Source organism: Dipteris shenzhenensis, chromosome 26 (assembly GCF_047967505.1).
Source record: "Dipteris shenzhenensis isolate YYH24624 ecotype China chromosome 26, Dip_SZ_1.0, whole genome shotgun sequence".
Classification (NCBI taxonomy): domain Eukaryota; kingdom Viridiplantae; phylum Streptophyta; class Polypodiopsida; order Gleicheniales; family Dipteridaceae; genus Dipteris; species Dipteris shenzhenensis.
In genome coordinates this window covers 52,071,322-52,086,877 of record NC_141621.1, presented here as the reverse complement: position 1 = coordinate 52,086,877, position 15,556 = coordinate 52,071,322, and the positions used below count along the sequence as shown (strand labels likewise).

At 40.9% G+C, this 15,556-nt stretch overlaps 1 protein-coding gene across 1 annotated transcript in view; it reads right to left on the bottom strand.

Annotated features, from left to right (window-relative positions):
• Window positions 1-6,085: 6,085 nt before the first annotated feature.
• RAN1 (copper-exporting ATPase / responsive-to-antagonist 1 / copper-transporting ATPase (RAN1)) overlaps window positions 6,086-15,556 on the bottom strand; it is a 47,764-nt gene continuing 38,293 nt past the window's right edge. Inside the window, exons 5-9 of the mRNA XM_087397141.1 lie at window positions 12,800-12,858; window positions 12,350-12,692; window positions 7,282-7,467; window positions 6,947-7,204; window positions 6,086-6,763 (exon numbers count right to left, since the gene is read on the bottom strand). Coding sequence (XP_087253267.1) covers window positions 6,287-6,763; window positions 6,947-7,204; window positions 7,282-7,467; window positions 12,350-12,692; window positions 12,800-12,858 — 1,323 coding nt within the window. The 3' untranslated portion in view covers window positions 6,086-6,286. The remainder of the gene's footprint in view (window positions 6,764-6,946; window positions 7,205-7,281; window positions 7,468-12,349; window positions 12,693-12,799; window positions 12,859-15,556) is intronic.

Below are 15,556 nucleotides of genomic sequence, written 5' to 3'. Positions count from 1 at the left end.
TCTAGTTAAGATGAACAAATATTGTAGAAGTAGGGACCATAATAGCACATTTCCCTGAAAAGTTGACCTTGGACTTTAATTGCTTACTTACTTCCCCATGCTCCATAGGGATTATTTGTCTATATCCAGAGAAATTGCCCCCTCCTCCATAGGAAATAATTATCCCATGTGGGTGATTGGAGTGCCTTGAGAAGGTCCCTCCCAATAGTACCACTCTTGTCTCACTAAAAAATACATAGCATGGCTCCAAAAGACCTTTATTATTGATGTAATATGAGTGGGTAAAGAGAACAACTATCCTAACCGATTTCTTACCATTTTCCCTCTCGTCTATCTATGCCCTACCTATGTATTCCCTTCTCTTGCAAGCTCTTATGCTCTTCCCTTACCCCATGCTCCTACTGTTTTCCCCTCATGCATCCCTCACTTACCTTTGCCCTTTCTCTCCATTCCCTCGTCCTCCTTCCTATCACCCTACCTTTCTTCCCCTCTCGTCTCCCATACTTAGTCCTCCTGGTGGATCCTTTCTCTATTCCCTATCATCCCTCCAACCTAGTTCCCCCCCCCTTCTGTCCCTCTAGCAACTTGCCTACTTCCCTTTGTATCCATATATTCCTAATCCATGATTCAATATAGACTTCAGGCCATATTCGAATCCTATGAGAGAGTGGATTTTGAGGCATGCCAAATAAGCCAAATATGACTTTACCTATAGGCTCATCATTTTGAACCCCTCCTACTAGCTATTCGAGATCTTAAGCATTGTCTAATGTAGTGCCTTCCCCATTTTTAAGTTCTCTTAGGGCCTTTGCATTACCTCCTACCAAATCCTTGAGATTTTTCCCTTCCTTTCCTTGGGTGTCTTCTGTAGCATTTAATTTGGCTCTTATAGTGCTAGGATTATGAGATTGATAGAGAAAAGGACATCAAAGATTCATTCTCTAGAGGATTTAAGGGCATCGACATAGCTTTATTTAGTGCTTGGTATGGAATAACTTGAACAAGAGGGAGACGAGGAGAGAGGGCACAGCTCTACAAAGCACACCACAAATGACTAATTGTATACTAGATTAGTTGAAAATAATGAATATATACAAACCCCTTTGGGATTAGAGCTTTTACCCCTTGTACCTTTCAGCACTCTATGTGTTACTGCTATGCACATATGATAACACATGATGTTGAGATGAATTCTCAACACCTCCATCAAGGTTAACATCATGAAGTAGGCCTTTCCTCAAGATGATGATTATGGGGAATGGAAGAAGGACTTAACATTATTACATTCCATCACAACCCTTTAATGGCAATGTCCTTCCTCTGAATCAAACCAAGAGCTTGTATGTGTTTCTTGAAAAGCTCTTTCCTAAGTGGTTTGGTAAAGAAATCTATAGAATTTCTTTACTGTCACAATGTTGAAATTTGATGTCACCAAGTAACACTCTTTCTCTGATGAAGTTCTCTTTGACATCAATGTGCTTTGTCCTTGAGTGATATACTGAATTCTTGGCTAATGCTTGAGCCGCTTGATTATCACAGTATATTGTTGTTGGCTTTGACTCATCAAAGTAATCTATTTTTAACAATAGCTCCTTCAGCCATATAGCCTTACATGCACTGGTTGTGATTGCCCTATATTTTTCTTCTATTGAAGACAAAGAATTAGATCGTTGCTTGTTTAAAAATCGTGATATAGCACCTTGACCAAGGAAAAATGCCTATCCTTGTGTGGATCTCCTAGTCAGCATAGTTGGGTCCGTACCCGTATGGTTGGCTGAACCATACATGTATGAAATAATTATTCCGTATGCGTATGATACGGTCACTATCTTAGTATCCAGGCAACCTTGGATGACTTCCTCTATATTCTATTCCAAATTTTGTTATACCCCTGATGTATCTCAAGACTCTCTTGGATGCATTCCAATGAGACTGTTTTGGATTTGCCATAAACTATGCAAGTGAGCTTACTGCATGACAAATATATGGCCTTGTGATCTTCAAATATATAAGAGATCCAATGAGTTACCGATAGTACGTATCATTGATTGTATGCTTTTTTGCATCTTTTATAAGTTTTAAACTTTGCTCCGTGAGAGTGGTTGCAATCTTGCAATCTGCCATATTAGGAGACTATCCACATATTTATGTTGTTGGCTCATGAAAGTGCTATCTGAATCTCTCCAAGACTCAATACCAAGGCAATCATGCATAAGTACAAGATCTTTTATGTCAAACTCTACAAATAAATCTTGTTTTAGCTTGCTTCCCTTCACAATCAGATCATCTACTAGAGAGTATGATTTGAAGTTGACTTTATGTATCCCAAATTAGCAAAATACTTGTCAATTCTACTGTACCAACTTCTGGGTGCTTGCTTTAAGCCTTAGAGGCTTTTCTTGAGATGGAAAACCTGATTCTTTTATCCTGGTTTAACATACCCTGCTAGTTGCTGCATGTATACTTCCTCGTCTAGGTAACCATTGAGAAAAGCATTTTGACATCTAGCTGGTACACATTTCATCTGCTGATTGTGGCTAGTGATATCAAAAATCTTATGGAATCCATCTTTGCTATAGGAGCATGTCTTATTATAACCTTGATCATATTATTGTGCAAAACCTTTTGCAACTAGTCTAGCTTTGTATCTTTCAATGCTGCCATCTGGATTGTACTTTACTTTGTAAACCCATTTGTTTGCAATGGCCTCTTTCCTGGTGGAAGGTCACATAAATTTCAAGTGTTGTTTTTGTACAAAGCATCCATCTCTTCATTCATAGCAGTTTGCCATTCTGGCTTATCAATTGCAATGGCTCTTCTGTAGCCATGATGGTAGTAGCGTAGTCCTCAAAGAAAGTCAAGTAGTACATTGAACCATTGATGTTGCAGGTCTGTGCATAACCCCATACATATATATGAATCAAATCAAGAATATCTCTTACTCAAAAGGTGCTTCTCCCAGATTTTGTTTTATTCTGTCTTCTAAAGCAACATGCTTCACAAACTTTTTCAAGAAACTGAAGTTTCAGAATTCCAAGTGTCATATTTTGATTTCTTAATTGCATTAAGCTTTTGAAATTGACATGGCCACATCTTTTATGCCATATTGCAGAAAGTGGCATCGATTGCTATTGAGATGACATGACATGCAAGTCTTTGTATTGAAGTTAGCATCCTAGACAAGCGTCCTTCTTTGACTACTTTTCCCACTAGCCGATATCCTCTAGATTTCGCTCTAATCGTGCATTCATCTCCATCAAAAATGACTATGTTTTATCACTTGTCCAACTAACAAAAGGTTCTTGCTGAGCTTTGGAACATAGAGTACATCTTTCACAAATCCTTTTGTACAAGTAAAATTGTTCATAGAGTCTATGTCTTTCCCTTGAACTAGATATCATTCTTGGGTCCTTCTAATAGTTTCATATTTATAAACCATTCTTGATGCTTTGTCATGTGTGTTGATGCACCACTGTTGATGTACCAAGGATCTTGATCAGTATGGTCAACCCGATAACTGCATTCCCCCTTGGATTCACAATCAATGTCAAGATACATTGTGTCAGTCTTCAGCATATGCTCACTTAAAAGATACATTGTGTGAGGTTCATTGGCATAGTGATTGTGACTTTGATGTCCACTACAACGATTTTCTCTTCTACGAAAATTCTCTCTGTTGTGCTAGCTTAACCTCCTTGGTCATACTGCTTCTTGCAGCAATCTCTTTCATAGTGCCCAAACTTATGACAGTAGTTGCACTGAATGTTTGGTATATTGGTGGATGCATTCCCACTTCCTTGAAATCTCCCTCCATTGGAATGATTTCCTCATGGATGCTACTCTGAGATGCTATGCCTTTGCCTCTACCTCTGTTTGAGGCTGATCATTGGAATGACCTTTCCATGCTTGAATCGATTAAGTCCTCAGTTTTTCACCAAGTAATACTAATTGTAATTCTTCTAGTGTTGGAATTGGCCTTTAAATGAGATTCTCATATCCCTCTCCTAGTCCATTCTGAAGCATCTCTACAAGCTTCATAGTCTCTACTGCTACTGCAAGTTGATTGTTGTAATCCTTTATCCTAAGTACATAACTATGGGAAGATTCATTTCTCTAATTACTAAGTACATAACTATGGGAAGATTCATTTCTCAGCATTAAAATCCTCGAAGTGTTTTTGGACTCATAAAGAGCTACGAATATATTCCATGCTTCTTTTGATGTCTTCATTGTATTGAGTTGTTCAAGCATGACACATTGCACATTTTTCTTAATCAATTGATATGCATATTGTCATTTCTTGTCCCCAATCTACCTATGCTTTGGCTATGGTAGGATCTACTGTAGGTGTGGATCCAATTGGTGAAAGTGTAGGCCCTTCTGTCTGTGGTTTGACAATGGTGGGAGTTGATGCGAGTTCACTAGATGGTCTAGGTGTAGACCCATCTACATACTCCCATTTGTCTTAAAGTACAAGAATGATCTCCATTCAATATTTCCATGTGCCGTGGTTGGATTTGTCTAACTTAGAAGATGCTAGACATAATGCAAAATAGTACTCAAAGTGCCTAGGCAAAATACTATCTGAATCAACTACAATTTGAACTGTCGGTGGGTATAGAACTACAATATATATCCAATCTATTACAAGGCTTGTCACTCTGTTACAAGGCTTGTGTGGCAAATGATGTGGAGAGCAGCCGAGAGGCTTAACAAGGTTGAAAATAGCGTGCACAAATGCCAGAAAATAGTAATAAGACTTTACAATGAAGGCATGTGAGTACAAAATGAAATTATGTGCAATCTGCCCACTGAATAATCTACCAATACCTTTGAATACTCTAAACTCTGCTCACTGATCTATTGATGATAGGATTCCAAGACATGTTATGATGTGAAACCACATGTAAGTGAAGGGATGGACTCCGAGTAGGAACTAGTTGAAATTTTTTTAGCATGGCTTCAATTGGTTGCTTGGAGAATTTTTAGGCATAACTGCCTGGAGAAATGTAAACATCTTTTCTACGGCAAACTAATCTATGCTAGGCCAACCGTCCGAGTGATGAAAAGCAAAGTTGTAGCAAGCATCAATTTTTGTTGAAGAGGGAGGGTTATGTTTCCAACCCTTTTTCCTTTTAACACTGTGAGTGCTGCACACATATGATAACACATGATGTTAAGATGAATCCTCAACATGACTTCGCTTGTTGACATCTACCTAGGTATGTGAGTGCTACAGCCGCTAGAGGAAAAATGCTGGTCTAGCTATTAGGAGGCAAATTCTCTCATGTGACACCTACCTATGGCTATTGCAAGAGTGCTATAGCTATTAGAGGAAAAATGCTAGTCTAGCTATTAGGAGGTCAATTCTCTCATGTGAGGGAAGAACCATAGCCAAGTTTATTAAGTCACTATAGAGGTGCTTGCCCACAAGAATTGTAACACTATCTTCATTCAATAAACAAGGTTCCCTTCTCTTTCATAGATTTCATTGAAGTTTTCACATTTACATTTTTGTTAGAAAATGTGTATAGAGATACACGCGCGTGCACACGTGGGGGGTTGCGCGCACATGTGTGTACTATAGTCATTCATGCCTTCTAGTCCATGTGATAAGTCACGTATAGTCCTCAACTCACATTATAAGTACCGGTGTGCTGCATGAGCGCACGTCCATCCGGTCATCATTATCAAATGCGTATGCGCAAATGATTCAAGTAATAACAATTGGTCAAGATGGGTGATATTAGTCATGATGGTTAGGTGGCTTTGGTTAGGATGATTTCTTGAATAACTTACTCATGGTTCTTATAATGTTTACTCAAAGGGCTTGCAAATTTTCCAAATGCAACAACTGTATGATATATCCTTAGCTCTTTAAAGCCCAAAAGGAGGATCACTTGCAAAAAATGGCACTATTGCTCCATACTTGACTGTAATGGCTCAATTTCTCCAACGTCAAAGCAACTAGTGAAAATCAGCATTGCATTCATTGTGTTGATAGAATAATCAAACACGCATGTTTGTGTGGGTGCACACACATGCATGTGGTACACAAGCAGAAGCGGCTACAGTTATTCTCAGTTTCGTGCGTATGCATGTGATTGTTTGAAGTCCACAAGGATAACATGTTAAATACAGTTCTAAGCAGAAAAGCTTAGAAAAAAAATACATTATCTTTGAATACACACGATCCTAGACCTGCTTTACAGAAGATCGTGAGTATCAATGGCAAGAATGAACCCTTACAAGACATTGCAGCCATGTATTTCATTTCATCCAACTTTCAAAGAACCTTAATTTGTACTAGTTCACGAAGCCGAGGCCTCTTGTATCTCTTCAACAATAAGGAAGAGCAAACAACACTTAGTGAGGAACAAGCCATTGCAGCTCCGGAAGCCCAAGGAGGTAGACACAATCTCAAAGCAGGATACAAAGCCCCAGCAGCAACTGGAACAGCAAGCACGTTATATCCCATGGCAAACAAATAGTTCAAGCGGATGCGTGCGAATGTTTTTTGAGACAGGTCTATGGCTGTTAACACATCTTCAAGACTGTTTCTCATCAATACAAAATCAGCAGCTTCAATAGCAATGTCTGTGCCTGCACCAATTGCCATGCCAACATCTGCTACTGCTAATGCAGGGGAATCATTGATGCCATCTCCAACCATTCCAATAATAGAGCCATCCTTCTGTAAGTCCTTGATTTTCTGTGCTTTTTCAGCTGGTAGAACCTCTGCTACAACCCTCTCAATGCCCACCTGCACTAAGCATGTCAGTCCAAAACCCTCGGACAGGTCCATTGTCAACTGAAAAATGTTTAACAACACCTCTACGGTAGAAGGAAATACTTCAAAACCTGATGCTGATCAGTTGTGAACTCAGGTAAGTACAGGGAGATACTCATGCAATCTGAGCTTTCTCTAATTGGGAAGGAAACTAACCTCTTGTGCAATGGCGTTTGCAGTCCTCCAATTATCACCTGTCACCATAATGCTAGAAATGCCCATTCTCTTCAATCCTTGCACCACAGCGGAGGCCTCCAGCTTTACGGGATCTGCTATACCAAAAATTCCCTCCAAACGACCATCGATTGCTACGAGGACAGATGATCTTGCTCTCCCTTCAGTTTCTACTAGATGGTGTTCCACATCTGTAGAAATCTCCACTCCTGCATCATGCATCAATTTCCGATTGCCTACCTGTATTGTGGCCACAAAGATCAGAAACCTCCCAACCATGTTCAAACAAAACAATGAAGGTACTTCCTAGTCTTTACCAGCATGTTTTTGCTATCCACCACACAGCACACTCCTTTGCCAGGAAAATTCTGAAACCCGGAAACCTTCCTCAACCAGCTAGTGTTAGTGATTTTTGGCATTTCAGGACTCCAGTCTTCCTTAGAAAAAACATCCCCATTCCTGTAATCGACAATTGCTTTAGCCAATGGGTGTTCACTGCCAGACTGCACACAAAAGGCGCAATTTTCTTAATCAGCTTCACAAATCTTCATAAGATGAGCAATCACATGCATCAACTGTGACTTATACAGTTTAAAAGAAACAATAATAGCTCTACTTAAAACAATCTTATTCAGACAGCTGAAGACACATCACTGGTTGCACTGCTAGACTATCTTCATTTCAGAAAATCCAACCTCAAGCAGGGATTTGCACCCAAAAAATTCACCCAAGATATTCTTTTCATGATGCAAGCATCAGCTCTCTTGATCATCGAGGATTGTTCCAAAAAGTTGTTACTGTGACTAAGCAGCAGAAATAATTCCAGAACAGGTTTGCATAGGTGTCACAAGGAGACTGCCAGCCAAAAACTCCAATTACAATGCATGAACTGAAAGTGCAGTAGCTAGTCGCAAAACACAGTGAGACCCCATACATACATGAGCTGAGAGGGGTGAGGACGTGAGAAAGAACGGAACCAAAGCCCAATGCATCAGGGTCAAAACCTCCAATGTGGAACTGATACAATCTGCCCAATCAGAATACGATACTAACCTGATTGGCTGCCCTAGACTGTGTGAGGAGATGAGTGCATGCTTGAGTGTGGCACCCATCCATGGTGGATGCATGGGGGATATGCCACCTCATGTAGCCCCTTCAAAATCTCTAAACCACCTAACAACAACATAATGTCATAGGTGATCTGCTACCTAAGATCGAACACACAGTGCTTAATAAAATCTCACTCCGTTTCTTTGTGCACACAGCTTTATATAGAGATGATGCAGACACAATCATGCACAGTACAGAAGAAAGAGTATACTTCTATTGCTCCAAAGCTAGACAAAAACTGATACAAAAGGTGTGCTCCATGTGCCACAATCTAGCAGATAGGGTATTGCCTAGATGTCAATCCCTAGCACCTCAGAACTGTCTCCTACCTCGATCCTGGCACCTCCAAAACTCTGCCAGCCTGTGTGCCCCTATGGAGCTTCGGTGGGCTACTTTGATGCCGCACAAACAGGTCTCCTTGCTGCTCTGCACATTAGCCAATGTGTGAGACTTTGTTCACCTCTCCTTGACCTCCCTCTTGCTCTGGATGCAGCAGGCACGAGGTGAGCCTGATTCCTGGCCTCCTTGTTACTAAGTAAATGATCTCTGCAATGTATTGCTCTTCATCCTAGAAGGTGATCCTGCAGACTGGACTGCTGGATACATTCCAAAGTAGCTTATGGGACCCTTTTGTAGGTCAATAGGCTCTGCTAACTTGGTCGACCAACAATCTAAGCTGCCCGAATGGTTATGTGGACTACTAGGGCCACCAAGAATGGATTGTCTTGGATCAAGCCTGGGCTAACTATGATCTTGGATTGGATCTAGGGTTAGGGTGTAGGCTAACCTAGGATTTAGAATAAACTAGGACTGATACTAGAGCTAGCATGAATGAGGTTTGCATCCCATGGATTGGGCTAGTCTAAAAAAGGCATGGCTATTACAGGATAAGAATTTAGCAGATCTAATCAGGTAAAAGCGTGGCTTTAAATAATGTAACACTATTTTACGCATGAAGCCTAAAATTAGGTTTAATTGCAAAAAGATAGTCAGTTCTAGGCCTATAAGAGTGTGTGTGTGTGTATATACACATACATACATACATACATACATACATACATATATATATATGTATGTATGTATGCATGCATGCATGCATATACATACATACATACATACATATATATGTATGTATGTATGTATGTATGTATGTATGCATGCATATATATATATATGTGTGTGTGTGTGTGTGTGTGTGTGTGTGTGTGTCACACACACACACACACACATATATACATATATGTGTATGTATATGTGTATGTATATATATGTATGTATGTATGTATGTATGTATGTATGTATATGTATATATACATACATACATACATACGTATACATACATACATATACATATATATTTATATATATATGTGTATACATACATATATGTATGTATACACATATATATGTATATACATATATATATATATATAATTGTTATGATTCAGAGATGAATCAGAAGCATGATATCCAACAGGACGTTGAATATTGCCTAAACCCTCATATAAAAATTGAGTTTATAATCAATTTCTAAGTTTGCTTAGAGGATTCTAGACTCACATTCGCAATAAACCTTGTATGGTAATTGTAGATTCCAAGTTCTCCACAAATACTACATTACAGCTACTATTATTGGAATGTGATTCTCTTAGAATCCATCTGTATACCCATAGGTAAAGAAAGAAGTATCAGTCTACTATGCACTTGGCAGATTTAGAGACTGTGATTACTACACTCTTACTAACTTTATTAACTGAAAGTTAAATAAACCAACAGTAACAGCTGACATAAGTTAGCATAAGAAAACTAAACAATAACACTCAGGCTATATTTCTCATCCAGAATCAGTTTTCAATAATAGTATATGTAATGTAATATCTGTGGAGATAGCTACCAATGTAACATCCAGGACTTGCTGTGCGGAAATATGAACTGCATGCTGTCCTCGTGAACTGCTGAGGACTGACTGGGCTACAGATGCTGAGGACTAACTGGCATGATACTCTGGTCATGACAAAGCCACTAAGGCTAGGCTAGGTGATCACAAAGACACCTGCCTCCTCTGCTGGCATGATAACTACTAAGGGTAAAACACCCTCCTAGAATCTAGAACTGTGGATGTAAATGCCTCCCGAAGGAGCCAGAGTGATGTTGAGAGCTGTTGAAACTGTGGTTGTGTCCCAATGGGACTGAGAGATGGTGGGGACAGATAAGAATTCCTTTAATGAATGGACTGAAAAGGATGCCGCCCGAGAGAATGGAGCAGCTGCTGAGCACCCTCTACTGAATCTACTGACTGGGATGCTGCCTGAAAGGACTGTGAGATGTCCAGAACTGCTGAGAACACCTCGAATGAAATAGCTGCATCTCGAAAGAACTCAGAGATGGAAGGAATTAGATGCTCCTGGAAAGGATGAAGAACTATCTAAAGCTAAGGATGCCTTTCGGAGGAATAGGGAGAGGGACCCGACTGATTCCCACACCAAAGGCACTGATGGTGAGGACACTAGTCACTGCTACTTCTAGTGGCTCGAGATCTGATGAAGAGGAACCTGTATGACTAACCTCCAGCGTAAAGGCCACAATAATGGCAAGGTGTCGTCAGCCTCTCTACCGACTAGTACTGCAACTTCTGCCTCTCTGAAGAATTGAGGAAGGGGAACTGTCGAGGAACTGCATGACTATCCTCACTGACTACCGAGGAATCGTCAACCTCTGTACTGCTGATAGCTACACCTGAGTGTCAGGCAATGTTCATTGCAAAAACAGCAAATCTGGCAAAAAGCCCCAAATTTAATGAGGGCAAATACAAATTTTGCTGAGATTTTTGCAAATGTGACCCAAAGTATGAGAATCTGACTCAATGTCCTTGCAGAAAAAACTCAATGTCTGAAAATCTGACTCAATAACCTGCAAATGTGACTCAAAGTTCTCCAATCTGACCCAATGTAATGCAATCAAACGAGAAATTGCAAACCAAATCCCAAAAAAAATAGCCTCAAGGCTTGCAACTGCAAAATTAGGACTGCTGTCCACAAATTGTTTGCAAAAGTGCACCAAATCCTGGAGCAAGTACAATGCAGGTACAACATACAACGCGGGTATCGAACTGATGTATGGATCTCAGCACAGAATCCAATGTATGGCTGTACGGATGCAAGTACTACGTAGTACGGTGTACGGAAGCTCAGTACGAAACAGGTATGCTGACTGTACGAAATACAAGTATGAAGAGCAGTACGGTACCCTATACGGACAAGTACGTAGTGCCGGTACGAAGAGCAAGACATTGCCCTGTACGGGACAAGTACGTAGTGCAGGTATGGAACGGGTACGGAGCCTGTTGTACGGCTGTACGGCAATGTAGATACAGATCTATACGACTATACGGCGGTGCAGGTATAACGCAAGTACGGCGGCGCAGGTATAACGCAAGTACGACGACGCAGGTACAATGCAAGTACGGCTGTATGGTGGTTGTACGGAACCCAGCTGGTAGAAGCCGTACAGGATCCGTACATATCTGTACGAATGTCCGTACAATCGTACGGACTGTACTGAAGGGGATGCATGGAGCAATGAAAGTCTGAGGGCAGGAGGATGAGTCAATCGTGGCTCTGATACCACTGTAGGATCGATATGCAAAAGAGAGAATACAAGGTACAAAGAGTCGATGAGTCTTAGCCGTCACGTCAACTAGAGTAGTAGAAAAGAAAGAGTACAAAGTACTTGTACCTAGACCTAGGACTAAGTGTCCTAGGTGTCACATAGGACTAAGTGTCCTATGTGGCCTAAAAGGCACTAAAACTATAAGTGCCTATATTTATGCCTACAAGGCACATGCCATGGTTTATAGGGCATCACTAGAACCACCAGAAGATGACCTACATGTTGGTCTCCCGTGGATATTAATAGACTTCCTTTCTTTCTTTCTTCCTGGCAAAATGATCTTGATTTTGCCACTCAGCATACTAAGAATCCTAGTGTGCCCTTGCACTTGCACCAGCCCACGATGGCTTGTATTTGGATGGACTTTGGATGCCCTTTTGTCTCATGGGCCCATGAGGCCTTTGGAAGACGGTAATCTCTCTCTCTCTCTCTCTCTCTCTCTCTCTCTCTCTCATATACACACGCACACGCCGTGCAGCACATGCATGCGCAAGGACAAATGGGTTATTGTGTGTATATACAACCTGTTCAAAACAAGGCACTCGCAAAACATGAATAGATTGTCACCATAGCACTCCAAGAGCTAGTTGATAGGGGCCTACTCACCTCAGCACATGCAGATAGCTCGAGAAAATCGATCAGTTTCATGTCTGAAAGTACTTTAACACTTTGCACACAAGGCTTTCCCTTGGTAAGTGTCCCCGTCTTATCAAAAACAACGCACCGGATTTTTTGTGCACGTTCTAAAGCATCTCCACCTTTGATGAGGACTCCATGAGTTGCTCCGACACCGGTTGCAACCATGACAGCCGTTGGTGTAGCTAGCCCCAAAGCACAGGGACAAGCAATGACCAATACAGAGATAGAAAACATAAGAGAAAATACAAAAGGATTGGTACCAGCTGGTAGCCATGTAGACGAATACATGCCAAGTTTTCCAGCCATGTACCTGCATGCACAACATTCATTATTTGAGAAATTCCCATTTCTAACAATGACTAATAAGGTGTGAGAAAAACTTGTCCATATGTTCAGAAATTAGAATTAAAACCATACCAGCTCAGCCATGTTATGATTGCCATCACAACAATCACCGGGACGAAAATGCTAGCCACCTGCATGGTCAACCCACCCCATTAAAAAGTACTCATCACAAAATCTTTAATCAAGACAAAAGCATTTCAAAAGGAAGTAAACCTTGAGAATGCTTTAACGCTATATTAAGTATCTCTAGCAAGTTGTTTCAACAAATTCCAATCTACAAAAGCAGCACTAAAAAGGTTGGCTCTACTAAATACAGATTGCTCGCCAGCTTCTCCAAGGGCATTTTTGCCCCAGGAGCCACAATAAAGAAAAGCCATTAATTTTGCCAATATCCCATGGTACCTTTTTCAATTCCCTTTAGGCTTTATATAATTATTAGAAAGCAAGAGACTATTTTCATCCAAGGCAATTATCAAAACATGTGTATCGCAAAGAGTGCACAATCTCTAATCTCTACCATGTCATGTGGCTGCAATCTCGCCTCCTACCTCTATCAAGAATCAGCGGAATGAGCCTTGATCTGCCCAATGTTGATCTATGCTGAATGGGAGAGATGGATTTGTAGGTACCTTGGTGCCTAGATGAAGTCATCCTTGCTCAAGTGGAGGAAATTCTCTCTGTAAAAGGCCATCTTGGTCATGGGAGCCCTGACTTTAGCTAATTCAATTGCCTTAATCTTGAGTTGAGTTTGTGTAAGCTCCTCTGCTATCCATACTTTGGTGCCCTTCGGCTTGTAAGATTGTCGAAGAAGCTTGATCCGCATATCTTTTGACTTCAGTGTAAGGATTGCATGACCTCTATAGTGCAAAATAGAAGCTGGCCTGGAGTCGTCATCATCCTGCTCATCATCATTCACCCATTCGATGTTGGGCAAACTTGATTTGATCTTTGTCAATATTTCACTATATGTATCCTCCTCTTCGTACCAATCTTTTGGGAGCCCCCCTATTCTAATCTTCAGCGCATTATCACATCTAGCTTCATGTTCTTTAATCTCTGCTTGGATATCAGACTTACTTGCTTTGTTGTCCACTTCCACAAACACTTCCTTCCTAGCAGTTTGTACTTCAGTCTGAACAAGATCTTTGACTGTAGAGACTAGCTGCGGGGTAGGGGGGGAATCCTTACAAGATTTTACAGCCTCATCAATTACTGCCTGCTTACCAGGCCCTTCCAAGATGTGAAGTCGGGCCTTTACTTTTGCCAGCTCCAGTCGTAGCTCTCTCACTGCCTGTTGCAAATAAAGAGCATGAAGGTGGTAAGAGCAAGGGATGCCCTCTAGAACGGGAATGTCTTGGTCAAGAACGTCATAGAGAGTGTCCACATAAGCTTTGCAAAGGCCAGGGTTTTTTATAGAACATGGAGATCCTTCCAACAATTTCATCCAAATGTTTGAAATTACTACTACGCAGAATACTTAAGCCTTCTCATGGTAGACAAGGACCTGTCTTTTATTCCAACGCACTAAACGTCGATACTCTTTTCCAATCTGTTTCTAGTCACGTGTTCTCATTTGGTCTTGGAATGCCAAAGTTGTTAAGCGCTTTACACTCGTCATCATACCAACTATTTTCAGGAACACACTCCTCTGGCAACTTTCCCATGCTTTTGACTATGTACGGTAAGGAGTGTTGAGTTGCGATGAAGATGGAATTGGTGAGGAGAAGAGCTTTGGCATCTATGTTTGATTGCTTCTCCATGTGTTTTAGAAAAGTGGCAAGATAACTACCATAGATGAGGACTAGAGAGTGATTAAAGTCATTGATAGTATGTGGAGGGGGTGACCTTGTAGTATAAGATGAGGGAGTGTCATATGAAACGATGAGATCAGAGATATGTGACATGAAGGAAGGGGATAGTCCACTACACTATGGCCGCCTCCATGTGGGAAGCATGCATATCTTTCTAACCCTAGCAATCTCTGTAATCCGTAGTAGATGAGCAGTTCATGCCCAGTGCATATAACCGTGTTACGGAAGACTCAGTGAGTGTATCATCTGACCTGCGGCTTGAGGATCTAGGAAGATTAAGGCATCCCTCAAGAAGTCCAAGATCTCTACATGTGTCCCCTAGTGGAGTCCCCAATGAGGAGGACCTCACGTTGCGGCCTATATCTCTGTATTTCCTCATTAAGTACCAAGAATGGTAAGGTCTCCCTCTCCCTAAGCTGATCCTAGTATAATGTGATGTTTGTGGAGGAAAACAGCATGCTGTAAAGTACAAAAATGAGTGGTATGGGGTCTCATGAGTCGCATCCACATAGAGCGGGTATGCTCATCAATGCCAGTGACTGTGATTATGTGCCTGACTACCTCCCAAGTCCCAACTATGGCAAGTTTTTAGGATAAGTTTGTGCACACTCATAATCAATGCGACAAGGCCATAACTAGGAAGTTAAAAGCAAATGCAAAACTACACGAGTAGCAATTGATAAGCCGAATGATAGAGCTATAGAAACCCACTAAGGCAACAATAGTGGACTATTTAGTGTGCTTGTTATATACATTTAAAAAACTACTTAGTTTCACTATAAGCTTCCATCTTTTTGGAATCCTCTATTGCCTACCCCTATGCTTTCTGCAAAATTGTCAGGCTCTTCCTCAAATCTATGTTTTCGTGTCTCAGCACATCTAGATGTGAGAGTGGAGTGTGTGCGGAAGCATGCAAGAAAGAGAGAGAGAAATTGACATTCGTATGAGGCAATAGCAATTGTATATTATCTAGGAAACAACTTCAGCCTGAGGGGTACAAGTATGAATGGATGCTCCA